This window comes from Callospermophilus lateralis, chromosome 11 (assembly GCF_048772815.1).
Source record: "Callospermophilus lateralis isolate mCalLat2 chromosome 11, mCalLat2.hap1, whole genome shotgun sequence".
Classification (NCBI taxonomy): Eukaryota; Metazoa; Chordata; class Mammalia; order Rodentia; family Sciuridae; genus Callospermophilus; species Callospermophilus lateralis.
The window spans coordinates 35381020-35404523 of NC_135315.1; the positions used below are offsets into that span (position 1 = coordinate 35381020).

A 23504-nucleotide genomic window follows, 5' to 3' on the forward strand; every position below is an offset into this window, starting at 1 on the left:
AATTAATAAATAATTTTTCCAGTATTTCCATGCAATCTGGAGATAGTACTGAATTATTGGTGGCTTATCAGAAATTCAAAGGCATGTGGGCATTCTGTATTTGATCTAGATGGGGCATTGTGTTGGCCTTGTGTTGGGAAATCCTGCCTGGACAGGACAGGCAGGCATGCCTCGGGCAGAGCCAGGGACAGAGAGCTGGACATGCAGAGGGCCTAATCGGCAACCCTGGGGCTCTGGGGAAGGGCAAAGGTTAACAAATCCCCACAGCAAGAAAGCAGGAAGGGCCCTGGGTCAGAGAGGCCTTGCTTCCAGCCATGCGGGTTCAGCCTGAGTCCAACCCTGTCCCCAGGATGTGCTTCAACAGGTCCCCTTTCCTCCCCTGATGTTCTGGATAAACAGTAGGCAAAGGTCAGGCTGAGAGGCCTGCCTTGTAGACACCTCCATATGGTGGAGACTGAGTTCTAGGGATGTTCCTGGGTGTTCGAGCAGAGAGGTGGCCCCATGAGGAAACTGAGGTTTCTTCCTTGGAGGGGTGAGGACTGCCACTCCCCAGAACCCAGCCTCTACCCAATGGCCCTGTCTATAGGTCCTACCTGTCTTTCAGTGCTCTAATAAAAAGAATCATGATAATAACCACAAAAATATTGAATATGTCCTCTATCCCAGGCATCTTGTTCCATCTTTCAGTAATCCTGTATGGTAGATACTGTCGTCATCCCCTACTTATAGATGAGGAAACTGAGGCTCAGCTGAAATAAGTTACTGAAGGTGCCTACTCAGCAGTGGAAGGGGATCCAACCACAGTTGTTGTTGTTGTTGTTGTTGTTGTTGTTGTTGTTGTTGTTCTTCTTCTTCTTCTTCTTCTTCTTCTTCTTCTTCTTCTTCTTTTTTTCTTTTGCACTAGGGATTGAATCCAGGGGTGCTCTACATCTGATATATCCCCAGTTCTTTTTATTATTTATTTTGAGATATTATCTAAGTTGCTGAAGCTGGTCTTCAAACTTGGGATCCTCCTGCCTTGGCCTCCCAAGTTGCTGGACCAACCCCAATTCTGTGCAACTCTGGTTCGTGTGTTCTGAGCTTTCTGCACCCATCTCCTGGCCTCTGTTTCATAGACCTGGTCCCACTGGGCCTGACACATCTGACCTTCAGTTAGGAATGTTGAAGGAAGGGCCTAGGCTGTTTTTTCTCCCTGAATCCTTAGTCTTTAGCACTGAGAAAATAATAGTATTTGTTGAAAGATTAAATCTTCTTGAAAGAAAAACTTGTTCCAAAATGAACCCAATACCCCCTCCCTGCGTCCTGCTCCTTTGTCCCTCTTCAGAACAACTGAAGAGCCTCCCCTGTGTCCAATCTCAGGAAGGAACTGGCTTGTGACTTGTCTGTCCTGCAACCCTCCCCCAGAGGAAGCCCCTCCCTGGGCCTACCCCAGGCCTGGGACATGGTCCTCCATCCGAACAGGAGGTCATGCCTTTGTCCCTACTCAGATAAACAAACAGAGCCACTAGGATGCGTGTAATGTGAGGGGCAGGAGCAGTGCCCCACCCATGGAGACAAGGCCTGGCCTTCTTCCCGAGGTCATCAGCAGAGGCCAGGCCCAGTTAGATGGGAGGGTCAAACCTAGTCCCTTTTACAGATGCATAAACCAAGGCATAAACCAAGGGAGCCATACCTTCATACCAGCAAGGCCACCCTGTCCTGACTCTTCCCACTCAATACATGAAAAGCTGCAAGCCTAGGGCTACCGCTTGCTGGGAGCACAGTGGGGTCTCTGTACAGCCATCCCCTGAAGTTCTGTGACACAGCAACCTCTGAGTCCGTGTGCGCATGAGCACCACCTCACCGCATGACTCTGGCCCCTTACAAACCCTTCCCCTCTACTTCCTCCCCCTCCCCACACACTGTCAGATCAGAGCCGCAGGAAGCAGGGCCAGCAAGCGTGCAAACCCAGAGCCAAGATGGGGAAGTTTATTTTCCAAGAATCATCTAAACACATGGACAATATTTTTAGCCCCTGGCTCCCACCCGGATGACAGACTTACACAGGGGAGCAGAGAGGTGGCCTAGTGGGGACAGAAAGCAACCTACAGAGACAGAATGGGACAAGGCCCTGCAGACCTTATCCTGCCCTATCACAGATGCCATCTTCCCTGATGTCTCTGCTAAAGGTGAAAGCTGACCGTGGAGCCAAGGAAATACAGAGTGACCCCAGGCTCTGGCCCAGGTTCTCACAGGTTCCCTGACCCCTCTCTGTGCCTCAGTTTCCTCATCCATGCAATTGGAGAAATAGTACCTCTCTAATAGAAATAGCGAGGCCTATTCTGGGCACGTAGCAGGTAGTAACCAGTGTGTCTCATATTCTGTGCTGAAGACCACGAGAAAAGGCCCTCAGAGAAATCAGATTGTGGCTGACGCTATCAGCCCTTGGCTGTCCCCAGGACTGCAGCTACAGGCAAGTGTGTGCGTGTGTGTGCACGCATGTGTGTGTACGTGCGTGTGTGTGTGTGCATGTGTGTGTGTGCACACCAATGCAGTCATTCAAGGGGCGGGTGAGAGCAAAAGAAGAACTCAGGGGGCCACATTGGCCCCCCTTGTGGATAAGGGCCTTTGGTAGCCCCTATCCCCAGACCAGGCTGGGCATATGAAATCAAGAGCCACCTTCTCCAAGGTGGGCAGTTGGGCCAGCATAGAGGGAGTAAATTTCCCGAGAAGCCGCAGCTCTTCAGGAGCCCACGTCACAGGAAGCTGTGCCCATCAGTCTCTGCCTCCAGCCAGCTGCCCGCTCCTGAGGTGGCTGGCAGACTGACTTGCTAGGAATCCTGGGCTGACAGCACCTACCAGGCCTCAAGGCCACAGGAAAGACAGGCGAGGAAGTGGCCTGAGCCCTGGGCCCTGGACAAGCTGCACCTATTCTGCCTCCTGCTCACTGGGTTTATTACGGTGCCGCCGGAGCAGGGGCCAGAGAGAGTCCTGTGCTTCTGCTGGGGGTGGGAAAAGCCAGGGCTCCCCTAGTCTCTTGCAAAGAGCTGGGGCTTCCTGGTTCTGTTGCCACACTGTTCACTGAAGGCTAACCTGAGGGTAGGGACCAGACTGGGGCTGGGGGTGTCAAAGGGAGGGGCAATTCTGGCCTCAGAGCCTGGGGAGGACCCCCCACTGGCTGCGTGGGAACAGTAGGAGAACAATCTCAGTGTCCCCACACACCCTGCTGACACAGGCTGCCTTCTGTTGCCATGACAACAGCAACCCCCCCACAGCCATGTGGTCACTGGGGAAGGGGGAGAGTACTTCTTCTTGATCAAAAATGGAAAAGAGAGGAGAGGGTGGGAAGAAGAAGAGCAGCTCTTTTCTCTCTCCCCCCTGGTTAAGTTGGAGGTGGCCAGGGGCTCCGGGTGTCACCGTGGGAGAAGGCTCACAGGTCACCCCCTCCAGTTGGCTCCCCTCCCTAGGTCCATAGCCAGCCAGGCCTTTGGGACTCACAGTCCTCCTCACTTGCATGCCTGGAGGGAAGCTAACTAACTGCTCCCTGGGGAGTAGCTAACCACTCCAGAGGGTCCTCCCACCCCAAGCCAGCACAGCCTGGCCCTGGCCCTGGCCCCTGGGTCTCCTAATCTCTCCACAGGGCCTGTTTTCCCTTCTCTACTTGTAAAGGCTCATGATCCTCCAAAAGTCAGCCCTGCCCAGGATGAAGAACCTGGGACCCCAGGGCCCCTCAGGCTACCTGTGGGTCCCTTCTTTCCTACTTCCTGGTTTTGGGGACCAACCCCTCCCCACCTGCCTTCTATGGTCTCCCTCATTGGGCTTTAGGAGGGTGAAAAAAAAAACACTAAAGATACAATGTCCATGGTGGTGCTGTTCTGGGGACTCTTTCCTGACACGTCCGGGTTCCTCTTTCCCTCACATCCCATTGCTGGCCAGTGTTGCTCCTGGGCTTTGGCAGTAGCCTGGGCACTGGCCCCCTGCTCCAGCTGGCCCCTGCTCCACTGTCCCCTCTCCAGTCAGCTCTACAATGCAATCAGAGCTCGAACCCTCCACTCTCCGGAGGCTCCAGCATTAGAGGATCCTACAAGAATCCAATGCTCTGGCCACTCCACTCCCTCCACACCCAGCTCCGCTGCTCTGCTTTCCCCTCCTCCACCCACTGGCCTCCCTGCTGCTTCCCACAGGCTCTCTTCCTCCCTCAAAAGCCTGAACACTGGCTGTCTCCAGATGGCCTCCTTCCCTGGCCTCCCTCCCATTTTCCTGATGCCCCTTCCCCCACACCCTCGTAAACTACACCATTTGCCCTTCTCTGCAGAACTCACTGCCTCCTGATGTCCTAGGCAACGTGTCTGTTTTATTTATAGTCTCTCCTCCACTGGACTGTGAACTTCTGGAGGGCAGGTATTTTCCTCTGTTTTATTCCCTACCATAGCCCCAGTGCACAGAATAGATGCTCAAGAAATATTTGAGCAAACAAATAATTCCCTGTGACCCACCCTACCCTACACTATACCACCTGGCCAGGTGCCTCAGTCCGTTCTGGCCTGGCCCTGATAGGTGGCCCCCATCTGTCCTCTCCTTTCTGGATCTCCGATCCTCCAACTGTATGATGGACAGATGGGGCTGAAACTCCACCAGCATTCAGTGTGTTTGTGCTCCATGGTGCCTTCTACTCTCTGAGGCCAGAGTAGAAGTGGGCGGGATGTAGACAGGGAATTCACAGAGGCAGGGGATGGGGGTAATGGGTAGTACCTGTGGGGAAGAAATCTCTAGGCCTGAAGTCTCTTGCCTAGAAACAGGTGGGGATATGTTGTTGGATGGAGCTAACAAACAAACTTCAGAAAGGTTTCTCCAAAAAATATCCATATTTTAAATCATCTTCAAAGTCCAGTCTGGGAAGCATAAGGAACGGAGTCAGGTCCTCTAAAGGTTGAGGTTAGGGGTCGTAAGTCCAGAACCGAGTTGTTACCGGAGGAAGCCAACCATCAGGCAGGTCAGTGTGGGAACCAACAGGGTGGGCAGGGGCAAGGCCAACAGCTGTCCTGGAGCCTGAGACCTGAACACCTGTCGATCTCCCAGGCGCTGCGTGGGCCTGACATTCTCACTCATCTTCAGCGTCTGCTCCTTGTTGTAGTACAAGTTCTGGGAGAATGCCAGGATCTGTGGAAGGAAGGCAGGGCTCAGGTGGAGCCATACTCCCTGCTGTGTGACCTCAGGCCAGTCGCCTCACCTCTCTAAGCCCTCACTAGGAAAAAGGTGCTCAGAATCATTAACTCTCCAGCTTGTCTTGTCATAAAGATGAAAGAAACAAGGGACGTAAATTACCTAGCATTGAGAGGGGGCTAAATTTCCATTATTTTAACTCACAATTTTGAAGGGCTAGGATTTGCCATCACTGCTACCACCGTCACTGTTTACTGCAGCACAGGGATTCTCATTCTTGACATCTATTAACATCCACTAGGGGCTTGTTGGGCTCCAGATGGGCCTCACCCCGCACAATCTCTGATTTAGCCAATCTGGATTAAGGCCTGAGAACTGGCATTTCTGGCAGATTGCTACTGGTGATGATGTCTCTAGTCCAGGGAACACACCTGAAGAATCAATGTGGTGGAACAAAAGTACCACAGAGCAGCAATTTGGGTCCTTGGGGCTTACTGCTGCCTCCCCAGAGGCTAGTGGACTAGGGAGGCTCAGATACCATTTTCTGAATGAATGAACTGTTTCCTCCTGCCACTGAGCAACTACCCGCCAGCCCCAGGCCCTCCCCCAAGCTGACACCTCTCCCTAGGACATGAGCCGGGTTGACTGCCACTGACTTTGGGAACCTTTTGTGATCACCCCCTTTCACAGCCTCCACTCAACCCTCAGTGCGGGAAAGAAACAGGTCGGATCTTCCTCATCTGTCTGCTCCATGGAGTGTCCAAAGATTGGATTAATGGACTTCCGTTCCCTGGGCATCCCCACCTCAGGGGACCTCTGGGGACAAACCAAGGCATGATTTCTGAGGAGCTGGGCAGTGGGAGGCTGCACCTTGCCCTGGTACTGTGTACCTGGTCCCTGTGGAGCTGGATGGGCTCCTCAAACACAGTCCAGACCACAGTCTCAGCGCAGCTTGGCGTGGTGAGCGAGCCCAGGTAGCGGAAGTAGCGCCTCAGCTTCTCCTCTTCGGGCAGCAGGTCCAGCAGGCTGCTCTCCCTCATCGTGGTGCTCATCTCTGGGGTTGGGGGTCAGAGACCCTTATACACCTCACCCTGACAGCCAGCTGCCCCCCCCCCCCGCCCTTCCGGTGTGGGGAGAAGCTCCCTCTCACCTGCCCTCCTTCCCCATCCAGACTCACCAGGTTTGGGGATATGGGACAGAGCCTCCACCAGGGGCTGGAAACCCTTGTTTGTTTTGTCCCCCTCCTGGAATAGAAGGGAAGAGGGCTTGGCAGGGGACCTGGGGAGCCACTAGTGACTGCCAGCTCATTCTGATCTGGGGGAGGAGAGGCAGCTTCCAGGACTGAGGCTCTGAGTGCCTCTCGGGCTTGGGGGGCATCGGCCTGCCTCCCCCAGGCCTCTAAGCAGCCGCTCCTCACGCCCGGCTCGCTGGGCGCTGGGCATGGGAGTCCTACCTGCACCAGGAAGGCCAGCACGGCAATCTGGTCTTTAGGAGTCTGGCCATCCTTCTCATTGCTCCTTGTCCCCTTCTCTTTCTCATGTACTATGTGCATCTGGGAAAGGGTGAGAGAGGACCTGTGAGGGGGCTAGAACACCCCCTTGCCCTCCGTGGTTACACACCCAGAGCCCAGCTGAGGCACCCATTGGGAAAAGACCTCACCTCCATGGCAAAGCGCTCCCCGTCCAGGCTGTGCTCCGAGCCCCTGTCTAGCTCCTTAGACCAGTGCAGGTGAAACTGCGTGGCCCGGTACGGCGCAGCCAGGCCTCCTCCAGAAATCCTGGACTCATTTCCCAGCGACACCATCACTGGGGGACACAGGAAGGGGCGGAGTCCCTGTACCAGCCTCCTTTCAGCCTCTCCCAGCCCCCCCATGACAACTCCACACAGACAGGACCTTCTCCTACCTCCCCCACTTCCTGAGCTCCAGTTCTGGGCCTGGATCGGGGGATGCAGCCCCAGACCCCACGGGGAATGCCTAGCTGGCCTCCCTGCCTCCCTCCCCCTAACCTGCACATACCCCACTGCCCCAAAATGCAACTCTGCCCCCGTCTCTCCTCTGCCTCAACCCCCTCTGTGATGCCCTGGCCTGGTCAGGGTAATGTCCAACCTCCTCAGCCCTGGGTGACCTGGCCTGGCCGTGCTCCGCCCCTCCTAGTTTTATTCTCGGTCCTCCATGCACACAGAACTACTGCTCGCAGTTCCCTGAACACCTTGCTTCACGCCTCCATGCCTTTGCAAAGGTCGTCCCTTCTTCCTGGAACGGTCCCTCCCCCACCCCAGACTGGTCTGATGAAATGACTGAAAACAGCGACAGTGTCCCTCCTCTGGGAAAGTCCTCTCTGATGGCCCCTCCCCTCCTCAGCAAAGGGGACCTGGGCCTGGAGCACCCCTTCCCTCCCAGCCCTCAGGGCCTCGGGGGTCCCTGCGACAGAAACCTATGCCTGTCCCCGTCCTCTCACCTCCATCCAGGCCCCCCTGAGACGCACCTGTGTGCCCATTATTTTCCACTGTCCACTTTTGCTTTTTATCATAGCCAGAAAAAGAGAAGCGTCCCAGGTTGTAGTTCACGGCCTTCCTGGTGACAATGTTGACAGGGGACTGGTGATTCTTCTGGCAGTCTCCACCCCACTGGTTGGGCCCTGAGCAGGGGGGAGGGGGCGGAGAGTCAGGGCCACCTTCACACCACTGAGTTCAGGCGCCACCATCAGCCCACAGGCGGGGACGTCTTGGGATGGGGAGGGCACTGCAGTGGGGGTGCTCCACTCAGCACTCAGCCCACCCCACCCCACTGTCTTCCTCCTCCTCAGTCACACAGAGGCAAAGTCAGGGAGGCCAGTTCCAGGGGCTTGGTGCAGGGTGGGAACAGGCTTGCCTGCTGGTGGCTGTGGTAGGGGTAACCTCCCAACGCTGGGCATATCCCTCTCTGAGCTCTGGTGTTCTCAACTCTAAAGTGGGAACTTTGATGGTAACCTGCTTCCTGGCAGCATTAGAAGTGTGAAGTCTTAGGAAGCCGTGCAGCGGGGCTTCCTGAAAGAGCCACCGTGAAAGGAACCTCAAACATGACACAGCATGATCTGAGGAGTGAGAGGGAGGAAGTAACCCCCAGGGGAGCCTGGCTCCCCACACCCTGGTGACATCAACCCCCAGATTTGCAGGGGAAGAAGTGGGGTGGCACTGGCAGTCACTCAACACAGCAGGGCAGGAAGATGGCAAACCCGCGGGAAACTGGTCAGGATTTGAATAAAAAGTGCCAAATGCCAGGCACCATGGAACGTGCCTTAGTGACTCAGGAGGCTGAGGCAGGAGGATCACAAGTTCAAGGCCAGCTTGGGTGACCTTAAGGAGACTCTGTCTCAAAATAAAAAATGAGTTCCCAGGGAACTCACCCTCAAAGTGACAGGAGGTACCAGCAAAAGCACTCTATGTAAGTGTGGTGTATTTGAGAAGGAACGATGTCTGACAGGGGCCTATGGTCACTCTTCATCCTCCTCACCTCCCTGGAGGAAGTAACCCCCAGGGGAGGTACTTCCATTTTGATTTGAATGGACTCTACCATGCAGCAGGGCCTGTCCTAAAGACTGGTTGTACTCACCAAGGCAGCTGGCAGAGCAGTTGACTTGAACATCGTAGCACCAATGTGACTCTGGGGCAGAGAGAGGAAGAGCATGAGGCCTGTGCGTGTTTGGGTCAGAGTAGCTGTGAGCACAGACCTCTGTACCAGGGCATGTGAATGACATGCACACAACTCCGTGTGTACACAGGAGGATCAGAGGCGGGCAATGTCCCTGGGGTTGAAGCATTCCCTTGGGGTGGGATGGAATGTTCCCTGCCGGGCGGCGTGAGAGCCCAGGGAAAGGAGAAGATAAGAAAACCCAGGAATGTTCCCTACCTACCCAAGGACTGCTCATCCGGGTCATCTTGCCTAGGGCCCCATCCTCAGGGGCCCCCCTGTGACTGTCAGCTCCATCCCTGGAGCTTACCTCAGCCCTCTCCACCCAAGGGTCATCAGCCTCTCCCTCCCTCATTCCCTCCCTGAACCTGGGAGGAAGTTTAGGTGAGAGGGGAGGAGGAGAATGGGAGCTGCTAGTTGCCATCCCAGGGCTGATGGAGGGGAGGGAGGAGGTTGGGTAAGCCCTGCCTGGAATGCCCCCTAGTATTGTTCAGAGAGATTCTTGGTTAAACCCTCACACCATTGTCTGAAAATGGAAAACTCCAGTAAGTATGAAGAAATGCTGCCCCACACATTGATCATATGGATGCAAGCCGTGAATAATCAGGGAAACTATGTGAAGGACAGAGGGGGCCCGTGGGAACCCCTCTACGCCTTCAGCTCAATTTTTCTGTAAGCCTAAAAATGCTCTAAAAATAAAGCTTTAAGAAAAAGGGTGAGGGGGGCTGAGGTTGTGGCTCAGTGGTAGAGCGCTTGCCTAGCATGTGTGAGGCTCTGGGTTTGATTTGCAGCACCACATAAACATAAATAAATAAAACAAAGGTCCATCAACAACTAAAAAATATATATATTTTTTTAAAAAATGGGCATCATAGCACATGCATGTAATCTTATCAATTAGGGGATGATGCAGGTTGGCTGAGGCAGGAGGATCGCCAGTTCAGGGTCAGCCTTGGCAACTTATTGAGACCCTGCCTCAAAATAAAATCATAAAAAGGGCTGGAGATGTAGCTCAGTGGTAGACTGCTAGCCTTCAATCCTTAGTCCCACCAAAAAAGAAAAACACACTCGTCCCAGGGGAAGAACAAAGCATTGCATCTAATAGCAGAGTTCTGGCTGAGCTGCTCAGGAGCCTTGTGGGCTTAGGAGCAAGTTCCTTAATCTCTCTGAGCCTCAGTTTTATCATCTCTAAAGTGGGGGTAACACACCCACCCCATCAGGCTGTGGGGAGAACTGTATGAGGGATGGTATAGTTCTGAATCAAGTCCCATGGACAAGTCTGTCCCTTCCCCCTGCCTCCCTCCCCCTCTGTCAGTAAGCAGATGGCCAAAGCCAAGGAGGGACAGGAAAGGAGACACATGGAGCAAATTGGAAAGAACTCAGAGATGAGGAAATTCCTAAGAAAAGCCCTGCTCCCCGCTCAGCCTCTGAGCACATACCCGCTCCCTTCCTGCCTGGGCTCCCCCACAAGCTCATCTCCTTTTGGAAGATCTAGGCCTGGGAAGGAGTCCCTGGAAAGGGGACAGAGTGGGGAGGAAGCCACGCTCCTGGTGGGGGTGGGGGAATTTCTAGGCCAGGAGAGTGAGCGCCCCAGGAAGCTGCCCCCAACCCAACCCTCAAGAGCTGCTTGGGTTTTCAAGTTTCCCAGCTGTGGACCAGTTCTCCAGCTACCCTGCTGGCATGGCCTTTTTTTAGAAATGCAGTGTCTTCCCCTCTGTCCAACCCCCCACCTCCAGCTGCTGCATCAGGAGAACCCCCAAGTGGGTCAACTCTGCCAAGAGCTTTGGCTACCTCCCCTAAAGCCCCTTCCTGAAGGCATAACATTTCTCTCTCTCTCTCTCTCTCTCTCTCTCTCTCTCTCTCTCTCTCTCTCGGTTGGGTGGGAGTGCCAGGGAAGGAATCACTTGCTCAACACTGAGTAGCACCCTGCCCCCACCCCCTGGGTAGGCAGAGTCTGGAGCTGAGTCTGTTTTCCTGCCTTCTAGCCCTGCTCCTCCTTTAGCTTAATCTCTGCAAGAAACGCAGTTCACTTTTCTGAGCCCCATCCCCCTCCTGCGACAGAAGGTGCTACTACCAGGGTTCCTGTGCTATGAGATGAAGGACTGGCTGTCATTCACCTCCTTATCGTCCTGTCATATCCTCACCCCTCAGAAGTCTTGGAGGCAGAAGAAGCCTCTGGAGGAGAACCAGCCCCTCCACTGCGATGGATGACCAGGAGGAGTTATTTCAGGAAACCATGCCTAAGCCAGAGTTCTCGGGTGCCAGTTCTGAAGGGTAGAGCCCCACACAACCTCTCTGGTGGCCCATCTGGTCCAGGATTAGCTTTTCTTAAGAATTTGCCTTTCCCAGGCTCTGGCTGCTGCTCTTAGATTTGTAGTGGTGACCTCTGATCCACTCTCTTAATCATAGAGACTTTTGACCTGCCTGGCTGAACACTTTTGTAACTACCCTCTTCAGGAGGCAGAAGGCAAGAAAACATAATGGTGATGAGACCAAGGCCAGGGGTCAGGTCTGTGTCTACGGAGTGAGGGTGGGGTGCTGGCTTTCAGTCCAGAGGTGGCAGGGCACCGATCAGCTCAGGTTTGTACTCATTAAAGAAAGGGACACACTTGCAGAAAATTACCAGCCCACTGTCTCAGGACACTTGCAAGAGGGTCTGGGGAGAAGAGGGCCTACTCAGGTTTTGGCTCCCAGCCCCAGATCTTACCTAGTCCATCTGCTAGTCACTCAAATACTGTCCCCCACCTTAACTTACCTTCTATCCAACACCCTTCTTTAGAAATGACAGAAGAAGCTCTAATGGACCTTGCTCTCCCCACCCTCTCTCTCTCTTTCTCTCCCTCTCTCTCTCTCTCTCTCTGAGGGAAGGGGGAATCTTGGAAACTAGCTCAGCAAAACCCAAGTATGTCCTGGGCAAAGTCTCAACACCTCCTGGCCAGGGGTCTGGGGCTCTGATGGGGACCAATATTCTCTCTGCCCTCTCTCTCAATGGGAGAAGAAATATCTGATTGGGATTTTTGTTTGTTTGTTGGGTCTTTTCTTTTTTAGAACTGGGAGCCAACCCAGGGCTTTGAACATGTGTAGCAAGTGCTTCAGCACTGAACTAACTACTTCCCCACCTGTGGGAGCAGCAATCTCTGGGAATTTCTGTGTGCAACCTGGTCACTCTGTGGCCTTAAGACCCTGATGGGATGAGTCCCACTCAGAAAGCACTTGCGCCAAAAAAGGGAGCCCAGTTAGAGCAAGGGGGGTCAGCTGAGATAGGTTCTGACCAGTTGGCCTGGTAACCATCACTAGGCAGCACTTATCACATTCCCAGGTCCTTCACCAAGCACACCATAACCTTACTCCAAACTTTAGAACAACACCTAGTATCAGAATTACTTTCCCAGTTTTGCAAAGTAGAAAACAGGTTAAATGACTCACCCAAGGCCATACAACTGCAATGCTCCCAAATTAAATGCAAATAGGTATTTTTCCTACGAAGCCCCATTGCTTAGTGGGTTTGAAATGCCCAACTCCACAAATGAATTTATTTTTACATTCTGCCTCCTCTTTCCTCCTCCCCAGGGAAGGGGCCCTAGGAGTTGCTGCAAGATGCCTCTCATCCCCATACCCATTCGGCCAGCTAAGTCCCTCCTGCAAAGGGCACACACTCTCTCCCTCTCTCCCTCTCTGACCCTCACTCCATGACTCCAAGAGCAGAGAACATAGAAGATTTGGCCAGGGTGGATCCCAAGAAACATCCCAGGGGTAACTTGCCTGGGCACTGGCAGATGAGGTCTTCCTGTGAAGGGCTACGGGGTAGCAGAGCAGGTGCCAGCCACTGAAAGCGCTTTTAGCTCCTTATCAAATATTAACACGCCTCTCCTGCTACCTCCCACCTAGACGAATAATTAAGAGCTCTGCCCTCACCATTAATCTTTAAACGAAAATCACCTTGTCCGGAAAGACCGGCTCAGCCGGGACCTCGGGTCTCCAGGTGACCCCCGCCGGGATCCAAATCCAGCACTGGGGATTGGGGAGAAAAGGGAAGCCTACAATCCTCGGAGCAAAGAACCCAGGGTGGGAAGAGGGGAACGCCAGGATCCCAAATGTACCCCACTTGCTGTCCCTGGGTCAGTGCCAGCCCCAGCATTGAGCTGCGGCAGGATGGACGGCCACACACGGACAGACCAAGGAAGATTAAGGTGAGAAAAGGAGGCGTGCGTCGAGGCGGGTCCGGGAAGCTTCCTTATCACAGACTCATACACCCGCCTCGCCGTGGGCCGCTGGGCCACGCGCACACACACCGCAATAGTTCACACGCGTGCACACACTCCCCGGCACCGGCCAGCGGACACGTGTGTGCGCACACGAGCTCGCGCAGGGCCCCATCTGGCTTCAGTCTAGCCGCTCCGGGTGCACACAGCTCCGTGCACAAGCAACCCGGGACGATGCGCAGCCGGAGCGCACCAGCCGGTGCCGGCGAGCGTCTGAAGCAGAACAGAGCTAGGTGAGCGAAAGGGGCCACCCGAGGGCTTCCTGAGGCGCGCTCACCTGCGTAAGCCAAGGGCCCGGCAGTGGCAAGGGCCAGGAAACCAAGCAGCAGCCACATGATGCGCCAGAGCAAAGAAGCTGCCAAGCCCGGGGTCGCGCACCAAGGATCCCGCGTGTGTGTGTCGGGGGGGTGTCGCGATCATGCCGCCCAGGGTTTTATAGCTGAGCCGCGACGGGAGGGAGCCCCGACAGCAGGCGTCGGGAGGCGGCTCCTCCCCCTGGCGGGTCCTTCCCTCCCCTCGCGGTGTCCAGTCTCTGATCTGAAATCTTCCGCTCTCCCCCGTCCCCCGCCCCTCCCCGTCACCCTTTGCTGGGTGCACCAGGACCCCTCACCCACTCCACATCCTCTGGCTCAGAAACAACACCTTTCTGCTCCGCTTTCTCCCTACCCCAGGTTTGAGAACAGGGAAGCGACACCACAAGGTACTTGATCCACGGGGGTGAGTGCCCCAGATTCCCGACTACCATCATATTGATGCCAACCATTGCTCAGGGGTCTCAAAGTGGGTATTTGGAATGCCTTGGGTTGGGGTGGGTGGAAATAACCTCGGAGAGATGGGCGAGTTAAAGGCTGTGCAAAACTGTTTGTTGAATCGGTGACTCAGTAGGAAGGTTCTCTTGTCTCTCAGGCAGTGGTTGCTGATTCTCTGTGCATCATCTCTTTTTCCTCCCAGGATGCAAATTTAACTTAATATATATATTTGTAAGTAGACACAATACCTGTATTTTATTTATTTATATGTGGTGCTGAGGATCAAACCCGGTGCCTATATATGTTTATATGTTAGGCAAGCTGAGCCACAACTCCAGCCCCCCCCCCACAAATTTAACTTTTAAGCTGACCAAACACCCTTCTTCCCATATAAAACAAAGTTGTCCCTAAACTGCTGTTGCCGGAGTTTATGTGATGACCAGAGCTGGGAGAGGGGATAAAGGGACAGAAGAGAGGAGTGAAATGCAAAAGAGACTCCAATGAGGGAGAAACCGATGGTGTCAGAAGGGAGGAGCTAGGTCCTGTTGAGGTCCCCCAGACCCAATAGACAAGATGGGAAGAGAAGAGACCAGGGTCTGCCTGAATCCACCCCGAGTTTTTCCTTCTGCCAGGATCTCCAGAGTCCAAAGAAAGTCCTCCTTTCCTTGAAGGAGGTCCCAAAATGTGGGGAAATGGAGTTGTCCTCTCTATCCAGGCAGTGGTCTCTTGTGTCCTCTCTTAGATGTGGTCCTCCTCCCCTCAGCCACCCCAACGTGGTGAGGGCTTCCATGGAAGTTTAGGAAGCTCAGACTGAGTGGAGGGGGAGGACAGGGAATCAGCCAGTGGACCCCTCCATCAACAGGAAGCCCTGTTTCTCTGGTCCAGCCACTTCCCCATCCGTTGCCAATCTCCCAGTCTCTACCAGCCTTTGAACTGGGTTAGGGATTACTGAAGGGGGATCGACCTCCCCAGAACAATCAAGGCATAGGGGCTTCCTCCTTGGTTAGATTCATGGCTGACTCTTCTGGCCCAGGATCACACAGCCTCACAGAGCAGCTTTGATCCTACAGGGGGTGTCTAAATCAGGCTTATAATTTCTTCACTGTTTTAGAATTTAATCTCCAACTTGGAAGCATAACAGTCAGGGGAAGGATTCCACATCTTCTTCTAGGGAGCTTCTTTGTCGGGGGAAGAATTTGTGTTTATAGGTCTGAAAAAAGAAGTCTTGTCCCTGGAAATTAAGACTATTCCATGCTGGACATAGGACATAGTGGTGCCTGTCTCTGTGATCCCAGCAACTCTGGAGACTGAGGCAGAAGGATCGCAAGTTCAAGGCTAGCCTGAGCAATTTAAGGAGACCTAGTCCCAAAATAAAAATTTAAAAGGCTGGGGATATAGCTCAGTGATAGAGTGCTTACCGAGCATGCACAAAGCCCTAGTACTACTCCCCTCATAAAAAAAAAAAAAAAAAAAAAAAAAAAAAAAAAAAAATCCAGAAGGTCCCTAGACCCATGTCAACTGCCTGACAAGAGTGAGACTTGATGGAGTTAAGGGGCTTTGATCAGTAACTTCTGGACCCACTTCAAAATCCACTGCACTGCAGGGTGGGGGCTGAGGGAAAGGAGGGTAGGAGGGCACTGGGTATATTTTTGGGCCAGGCTGTGGGGGTGTCCCTCTGAGTAAGTGGGTGTGGTTTGGACATTCACTTGCTCACAGATGCATCTTAATGATGGCACTGCAGAGGCTGAGAATGGGGCTGTGGATAGTCAGGGGATACATCTATCTGGCATCTCTGACATTGGAGTCATACACGTGGAAGGCTCCTCATTCCTGTCTTAACCTTCCCAGCATTATCTCCCAGCCCCAGATTCAGTCTTGGACTACCATAAACTAGTCACTTGTCACAGTGTCTGGACTACCTGGAGCCCAACTTCCCTGATTTAGGGTCATTTGAGTAGAGATGGATGAGGACATGTCCCAATGACTTATAGGACCCATTAAATTGTCAGCCTGAAAAATCTGAGTGGGAAAGCCCTGCCCAGTGTCCCAGCCCTGCAGTGGCCTCCTTTCTCTTACTTAACCCAAGGTCTACTGTGTTCTGAACTCAGTGTTCTGAGTTCAAGTCTTTACTCTTCCTCTGACTCAGGGATAACCTTGGGCAACTTTCCTATTTGTCTCTGATTGCAACTTCCCCATCTATAAAATGAAGGTGATAATCCCTGCCCCGCTGACCCGTGCCAATAAACAGTTACTGGGAACCTGCTGTGTGCCAGGGACTGCCCTGCCCAGCCTTTCACAACTGACTTCATGGTACCTGGGTGTGGCCACCAGCTCATGGGTGATGAAAGATGAATCACAATCCTTGTCCTCTTAGTATTCTCCCTTGTTTGGCCCTGTCTAGATCAGAAGGGAGGCAGTGGAGAACAAAGGGACTGTAGAGTCAAGTGACCCTGCTGGCTCCACCCACTTTTCTAGGATGTCCTCTGGGCCTCAGTTTCCCTCATCTGTAAAATGGAAACCATACTCTTATCTTTCTCATAGTTGGCTGTGAGGTTCAATGAGTTAAAGCCTGAGGGAGGTTGACCCAGGGCTTGGCACATTGGCACATGTGACCATGAACTCTAAGAGGTCCCTTACCTGGATTAAACCTAGGTGGGTATGAATGTGTATGAGTGGGAGGGGACACTAGTCTAGACCAAGTAGGATCCCTGGTACATTCAGGCTCTTCTTGGGTTCCCAAGGGAAGGAAGGGAACTTCAAATGTATAGATTTGAAAATGTGAGATTTGGACTCAGCCCCTCCTGGGACAATGACAGGCATGGGGTAGAGGCAAAGGAGCTGAGACCCTGCACTTCTATTCATAGGTCAAAGGAAGGTCAAGTACACAACCCTAAACAGAAAAGCACCATTTCTTGTGTTCAGGGTGGAAGGTGGGCAGACAATGTAAGAAGACTGGCACAGTTTGGGGACCACCCTGCCTTGGGTTTTCATCCCCAGTGTTCACCCTTCACCTCCCTCAAGCCCAGTGTCCTGACTAGGAAAATGGGGATAAAGACAGCCCCTTCACATGGGTATGCTTTGAATTCAATTAAATGGTACTGGGTAAAAGCCCTGGTAGAGGTCCAGGCACAATAAACTTCAGTTGTAATTAATAGTTGTTAATGGAGTTATGCCCAGAATATTCCAGGAGACCAGAGAAGGGGCAGTTAAATCAATCAGTGGGTGGGAGACTGGAGAAGGGTTCCTAAGGGAGATGAGACATGAACTGAGTCTTCAAAGACAAGCGAGGCTGGGCCAGGGTTGTGGCTCGGTGGTAGTGCGCTTGCCTAGCATGCATGAGTCACTGGGTTCGATCTCCAGCACCACATAAAAATAAACAAATAAAATAAAGGTATTGTGTCCATCCAAACAATAAAAAAAAAAAAAAAAAAAAAGACACGTGAGGCTAAAGGAGGTAGCTCAGTAGTAGACTGCTTGCCTAACTTACAGGATGCCTTGGGTTCTATCCCAGCCCTGGAGGAAATAAAAAGGGGAGAGGGTTATTGGAATGAGAAAAGCCATGGAGGTAGGGTGAGAGATGAGACTGGAGAGGTATTTGGCCCCTGACAAACAGGACTTGATTTTTTGGATTAGAAAGTTGAACTGATCTTTTCTTTGGTAGGGGGCATGAAGTCAAGTCTCTGATTGTGTGTGTGTGTGTATGTCGGGGGGTACTGGGGATCAAATTCCTGGCTGCTCTACCATCGAGTTGAATCCCCTGCCCTTTTTGTTTTTATTTTTTATTTTTCTAAATTTTGAGACAGGGTCTCACTACGTTACCCACGCTGTCCTTGAACTTGAGCGCCTCCTGCCTCAGCTTCTGGGATTACAGTTGTGCTCCACCACAGCCAGCAAGACCCTGTTCTTCTAGGCCAGGAAACATCCTTCGAAAGAGACACTCAACCCCCAAAGGAAACAGGGATCCTAAGTTACTTCTCTGAGCTGCAGAAGAGAAGCTGGGGCTCTGAGGGGCCAACAAAGAGAGAGCAGAGGTGGGATCTGAACCCTGGACTCCTGCCTCCGCCTGCCGCTGCTCCTTCCATGCTGTCTCACCTCTCCAACGCACTCCTGCTTCCCTCCTACGGAACCCCAGCCTCCATCTGTCCTTGTTTTCTGCACTTTTAGAGTCTTCACTGATTAGCAGAGGATTCAGGGAAAGGTTTATGGAGATTCCAGCTTTTGTATCCCTGAATGTCGACATTGAATCCACACTCAACCATACTTAATCAATAGTGTGGGCTCCACCACTCCCCAGGCTGGATCTGCCATATTCCAGAAAAAGCAAGAAAGTTTTTCTTTTTCTTTTTTTTTTGGGGGGGGCGGTTGGGCACCACCCATGGAGGCTGCAGTCCCTCTCCCTCCTCTTTACACCTACATCCATCGTTCCTCTGGTCTGTGGAGACAATTCTGGTGAGTGAGGGGAAGAGGAGATATGGGGGGAGAGAGAGAGAGAGAGAGGGAGAAAATGAGCAAGCTGGAGGCTGTCACTGGGTCAGGGTAGAGCCTTCCTTGGTAGAGGAATTCGCAGAAAGTTCTGCCCCCAAACATTCTGAAATAGGAACAAGCAGTATGACACACAGAAAAATCCAGCAATGGAGATGACATAAGTCCTGTTCCTGCCCCACAGAAAGTGTAGGAATTACACTCCTAATGGTTGTTCCTTCCTCCTCAGCTCTTAGCCATAAGAGCTCAGCCAGGAGGCTGGGATCAGAGCTTCCTTGGATTTTCCAAGTGTTTCATTCACATTCCTGGCTTTGGGGCGGAGAGACCCCTAAGAAGAGCCATGAGGGGGAATCATGTGGGGAGAAAAAGAAGAACCACACAGGCACCCTGGCTGGGGGAGGGCATATTCCTCAGTGAACGTTGTGGCAACATTAAGAAAACAGGCTTTTTCTGGTGTGTGTGTTTGAAACTTTTTTTTTTTCCCCCAAAGTCATTCAAATAACACCTTCTCATTGTAGAGCATTTGGAAACAAGGATGAAAATGAATCACGATGACTTTATCTTCCAGAGGCAATCATTTAACAATTTGGTATTTTAATTTAGAAAGAAAATATGCACCTTAATTTGTGTTTAATTTTTCCATGTTCCCTTTCAGTCTTTATCTATATATAAACACACCAATGACAACATGAACAATTTAGTCTCCTGCTTTTTAACCTTCAGTGCAAACATGAGGTCATGTTACTTCACGGCCTTCAACTGTGATTTTGTGACTCCACACTATAACCAGGTGTGTCATCAACGTACTTACCATTATAAATAACTGCAGAGAACATCTTCCCATTGGAAGAACAGGGCCATAAAACAAGGAAGGAAAGGAGGGATCCAAGTTCCTTTTTCCAGCTCCTCATTGATCAGAGCTACTGTAAGTTCATGAAATGGGGTGAAGTTAAAGTAAAAAAGTTTGTGAGGGTCCCTTGAAAGCCAGGTGGAGAATCTGAGCCTTGAGTCCTAACTCTTTGACCTCTGATGTATGTAACATAGGGACTTTGTGTGGTGGTGATGGTGGTGGTAGTAGTGGTGGTGGGGAGTAGGGGGTTTCTGGGTAGATTTGCAGGGTAGAAAGGGTATTAGGAAAAAAAAAATGCATCTGCACAAGGGCGCCCTCTGCTGTTCTTGCTCTTCCAACAGTTTGGGATTGTTTCACAGTTTGGAAGTTCTCCGTTTTAACTGTAGGTCCTTCCTTACTTTTTCCTTTCCAAGTGAGAGTAGGGTATTATTTCACAACAGTGAAATAGAATTTAGAGAGTTGGAAAACAAATCTTTAGGCTCACCCCATCTCTGGTACCCAGAACTTTAGCCTCCTTAAATGAAAGAAGCAGTTGAGAATTAAGTAGCAAGTCCTCTGAAGAAGGTGGTCTAGCCACTTCCTTCTCCAGGTGTGGGGCAGGATGGAAGTATTTATTAGAGCTGCAGAAAGCAGCTGAGGTATACCCAGAAAATACAAGTAGATCACCTGTGCATCTGACAAGGGTTATCTACAGGAACATGTGCGGGTCTGATAAACCTACTCTTCCTCCTTCCTCATGGCAACTGGGAAAGGGCTGGCTCTATCATCATAAGTAACCCCAATGTCTCAGAAGTGTAGTTAAAGTTTAATGAAGCCTCTGTGGGATGGGTTGGGGCAGGTGGCTTCATGGGGTGTAGGGCTTGTGCAATTGCAGAAGGCTGTACTTTGAAGGCCCCTGCTTGGCTTAATGCTCTGCTGTCGTGAAATGCTTAATTTTTGAACAACTGGCTCCACATTTTATTGTGTAGCATACAACGGAGTGAGGGTGGAATGGGGGTGTCTGTCTTTTGGCTGCAAATCCACCCTCCCAGAACTGTCTGGGGAGCATCTGGGCAATGGGCGTCTTAAAAGAACAACCTGTGAAACTGCAGCCCTTTGTAGAGCCCTCTTTTGGCGCAGCTTCTGCTTTCTCGGGGGAAATGTTCCGCGATTGTTCGCCGCCCACCGCGCTAAGCCAGGGCCGCCTCTGAGCCCTCCTAGGCGCAGCCTAGGAGTCCCAGGATGCATGCCGGCGCCAAGGGTACCCGAACGTCCACCGCCTTCTGCTTACCGCGCTGCCTAGCAACTGGGTCAGTGGTGCGTGGTCATTGGCAGCCCTGCGCTTGGTGCGCCATGGCCAGCCCCCGACTCTTCTCCACCTGAGCCAGCCTCAGCCCGCGTTATCTGGCAGTGCTGGGCGTGACAGCTGGGCGCTTTCTGCAGGCTTGGCTCTGTGATGTGCTGAACAGCACCTGCTGATCTGACTTCTACCTTTATTATCTGATACTGCACCCAGAGCTGATAAGACTCCAGGAAGCCCTGGGACACTGTGCAAGAGCACGTCCGCAGCAAGATGGGACCGGCCCCTCTGTTCTCAGTCCAGCGCACACGCATGGCCTTCTGGTTGCTCCTGTGCCTTTGGGGCTTTCTTTTCTGAACTGGTTCCCGCTTTGAAGAATTACACTCCGCCTCCTGGAGCTTCCCTGAATCCTGTCATAGGGCTGGGGGTGCAGCTCAGTGGCAGAGCGCTTGCTTAGCATGCACAGGGCCCTGGTTTCCACCCCAACACCGCAAAAGCCCAAACCAAAACAAACCAAGAAAGAAAACGTACAAAACAAAACAAAAAACAAGAAACAAAACAAAAAACAAGAAACAAAACAACAAAACTTAACCTCACCCAGTATCACTGGTCATTACAGTCATGCTCAATTCATTGGGCAACCTTTTTTTTTTTTTTTTTTTTAAAGAGAGAGTGAGAGAGGGGAGAGAGAGAGAGAGAGAGAGAGAGAGAGAGAGAGAGAGAGAGAGAGAGAATTTTTTAATATTTATTTTTTAGTTATCAGCGGACACAAAGTCTTTGTATGTGGTGCTGAGAATCGAACCCGGGCCGCACGTATGCCAGGCGAGCGCGCTACCACTTGAGCCACATCCCCAGCCCTCATTGGGCAACCTTGACACCTACACCCTCTGAGGCAAAAACCTGGCCCTGAACCTCACTCCTTGTCAAGACGTTGGGAAGCAAGGGACAAGAATGTCCACACAATCTGGGATAAAGGAGGGACATTCAGTTCGTGAAAGACGCATGGGAGGGATCCCAGGGCTTTTTCCTGTCTTGCAGTTAACAGCTTAGATGCTGTAAAAAGGGCTGAGTCCCTGGAAAATGGGGAAAGGCTTCCCGGGCCCAGCTACCCAGCTTCCCCAATTCACAGGACAGGTCTTTAGTGGACAGGGACTATGTTCAGAATGCGTGAATAATTACCGGGGCCAAGACAAAGCATGGCTTCAGTTTTGCCCACCTCTCCCTAGCTGCCTGAGTCAGCTCAGGTCATGACCTTCGCTGAGCCACTCGGGCAGCTTGACCTTCCCAGGTGATTCTGATCAAACGAGCAGTGGCCTGAATTATTGAGGCAACGGTTCAGAAGGGTTATTGGACCGGTGTGGACACTTTCTGGAGTCCAGGTCGGATTCCAAGTGGAGGCCGTAAGTGGAGGACATGATGAGTTTCAGCACCACAGAGTGGACAGCAACCCGGAGGCAGCCACGGAACAAGACTGCGGCCTGCCCCAGCCTGGCTCTTCCCTTTCCCCCTCCCACCCGGATCCTTACCCAGGGAATCCCCGCGGAGGGGCGGTCCTCCGCAGCGCCGAGCTCCCCCGCCGGCCTCCAGACACAGAGGCTGTGTGGAGCCCGGGGCTAGCGCTCTGGGAAGGAGCGTCCCATTTGAAGTCAAGGATGAGGGACGGAGGGAGGAGCGGAGCCGAGCTTGCCTAGGAAGGCAGGTGCTTCAACGGAGCAAAGTCCGGGACTGAAGGGTGAGCCCTGGTTAAACCCCTTGAACCTCTCTTGAGTTTGCTTTGGAATCACAGTGTAGAGGCCTGGCGGGAGGAGGATGGACCCTCAGGCCCTTGCAGGTCCAGACCTTGGCAACCTCAACCTTAACCTCTTGCTACAGGTCTAAAGGCAAGATGAGGGCACCTCTGATGGGGAAATGGGTACAGAAGGGTTATTTCGGAGCGAAACAGAGCAGTCTAGCTGCACTGACCTGGTGGCAATGAGGGAAGTTAAGAACTGTCTTGGGGGGCTGGGGTTGTGGCTCAAGCGGTAGCACGCTGGCCTGGCGTGGTTGTGGCCCGGGTTCGATCCTCAGCACCACATACAAACAAAGATGTTGTGTCTGCAGAAAACTAAAATGTAAATAAAATATTTTTAAAAAGGAACTGTCTTGGCCCTCTGTGGGGTTAAGATCACAAAGCTTCTGCAGTCTGCTCTAAGCCTCACAACAGCCCAAAGAAGTAGGTACCCCCAATGCACTGTAATCCATGAGAGAGCTCAGACAGGGTGGCCATTTTCTTCAAGTCACACAGTTAGAGATTATTTGATCCAGGACTTGAGCCAGGACTTCTGCACACTGGATCTGCTGCTTGTCTTTTGCTGCCTGTATCACTGGGAGTAGTGTCTTTTCTCCAGTTGGGGCTCCCTGCTGCACCTCCACAGGTCCGGGTCACTTGTGGGCCCCTGGGAATGTGACCCTGGCACTGAGTGTACAAAGGCAGAGGGGGAGGCACTTGGAAACAGCAACAAATTATGGCCTTCAAAGAGCAGGGGCATGTGGCTAGGGAACCATGGACAGATGGGGTCTTCCTATCCCCCTGTCTTCTTCCCCTGGCAGGAAGAGGCATATATCTCCCATCATGGAAGGTTCAATTTAAGTCACACCTCATCTGTTTGGCTCTTTTGGGGGATCTGTTCCACAGGCAGTCCCTGGGAGTAGGTCAGGGTCTTACCTCCTCACTATTTCAGCCTCCTGAGATTTCCCATTCTACCTACCTGGCAAAGTCTTCCTTCCTCTCCTTCTATGGTCAGGCTTCAGGCAGAGCTGAACTGAAAAGTTCCAGTAGCAGCATCTCCCCAGCTGAGGCCTCTCAGCTAGGAGCCCCACCTCAGGCAGATGTCACTGAGAAGTGGAGATGTCTCTTGCCTCTATCTGGGCCGGTCGTCCCCGACCTGAGGCTGTGAGCTTTCCCAGGACAGGAACCACATTGACTTCTGATGCACAGTTAGACACACACACAGAAGGACTCCCTGGATACGTGTCAGCAGATCAGCCCTGGGTGACCTGTGCCGAGGAAAGTCAGCAGAAAGGTAGGCTC

The 23504-nt window shown here is 52.4% G+C and overlaps 1 protein-coding gene across 2 annotated transcripts; it reads right to left on the minus strand.

Annotated features, from left to right (window-relative positions):
* Window positions 1-4825: 4825 nt before the first annotated feature.
* On the minus strand, window positions 4826-13552 carry Ca4 (carbonic anhydrase 4). Of its 2 annotated transcripts, XM_076869291.1 has the most exons (8): window positions 13352-13551; window positions 8735-8785; window positions 7629-7781; window positions 6802-6947; window positions 6596-6694; window positions 6320-6386; window positions 6033-6196; window positions 4826-5139 (listed from the first exon to the last, which is right to left on the minus strand). In XM_076869291.1, the coding sequence occupies exons 1-8, from the start codon at window positions 13407-13409 to the stop codon at window positions 4945-4947; spliced, it is 933 nt and encodes a 310-aa protein (XP_076725406.1). In that variant the 5' UTR covers window positions 13410-13551; the 3' UTR covers window positions 4826-4944. The 2 variants fall into 2 exon arrangements, with proteins under 2 accessions (XP_076725406.1, XP_076725407.1); XM_076869292.1 differs by lacking the exon at window positions 8735-8785 and having other exon boundaries at window positions 13352-13552.
* Window positions 13553-23504: the final 9952 nt, after the last annotated feature.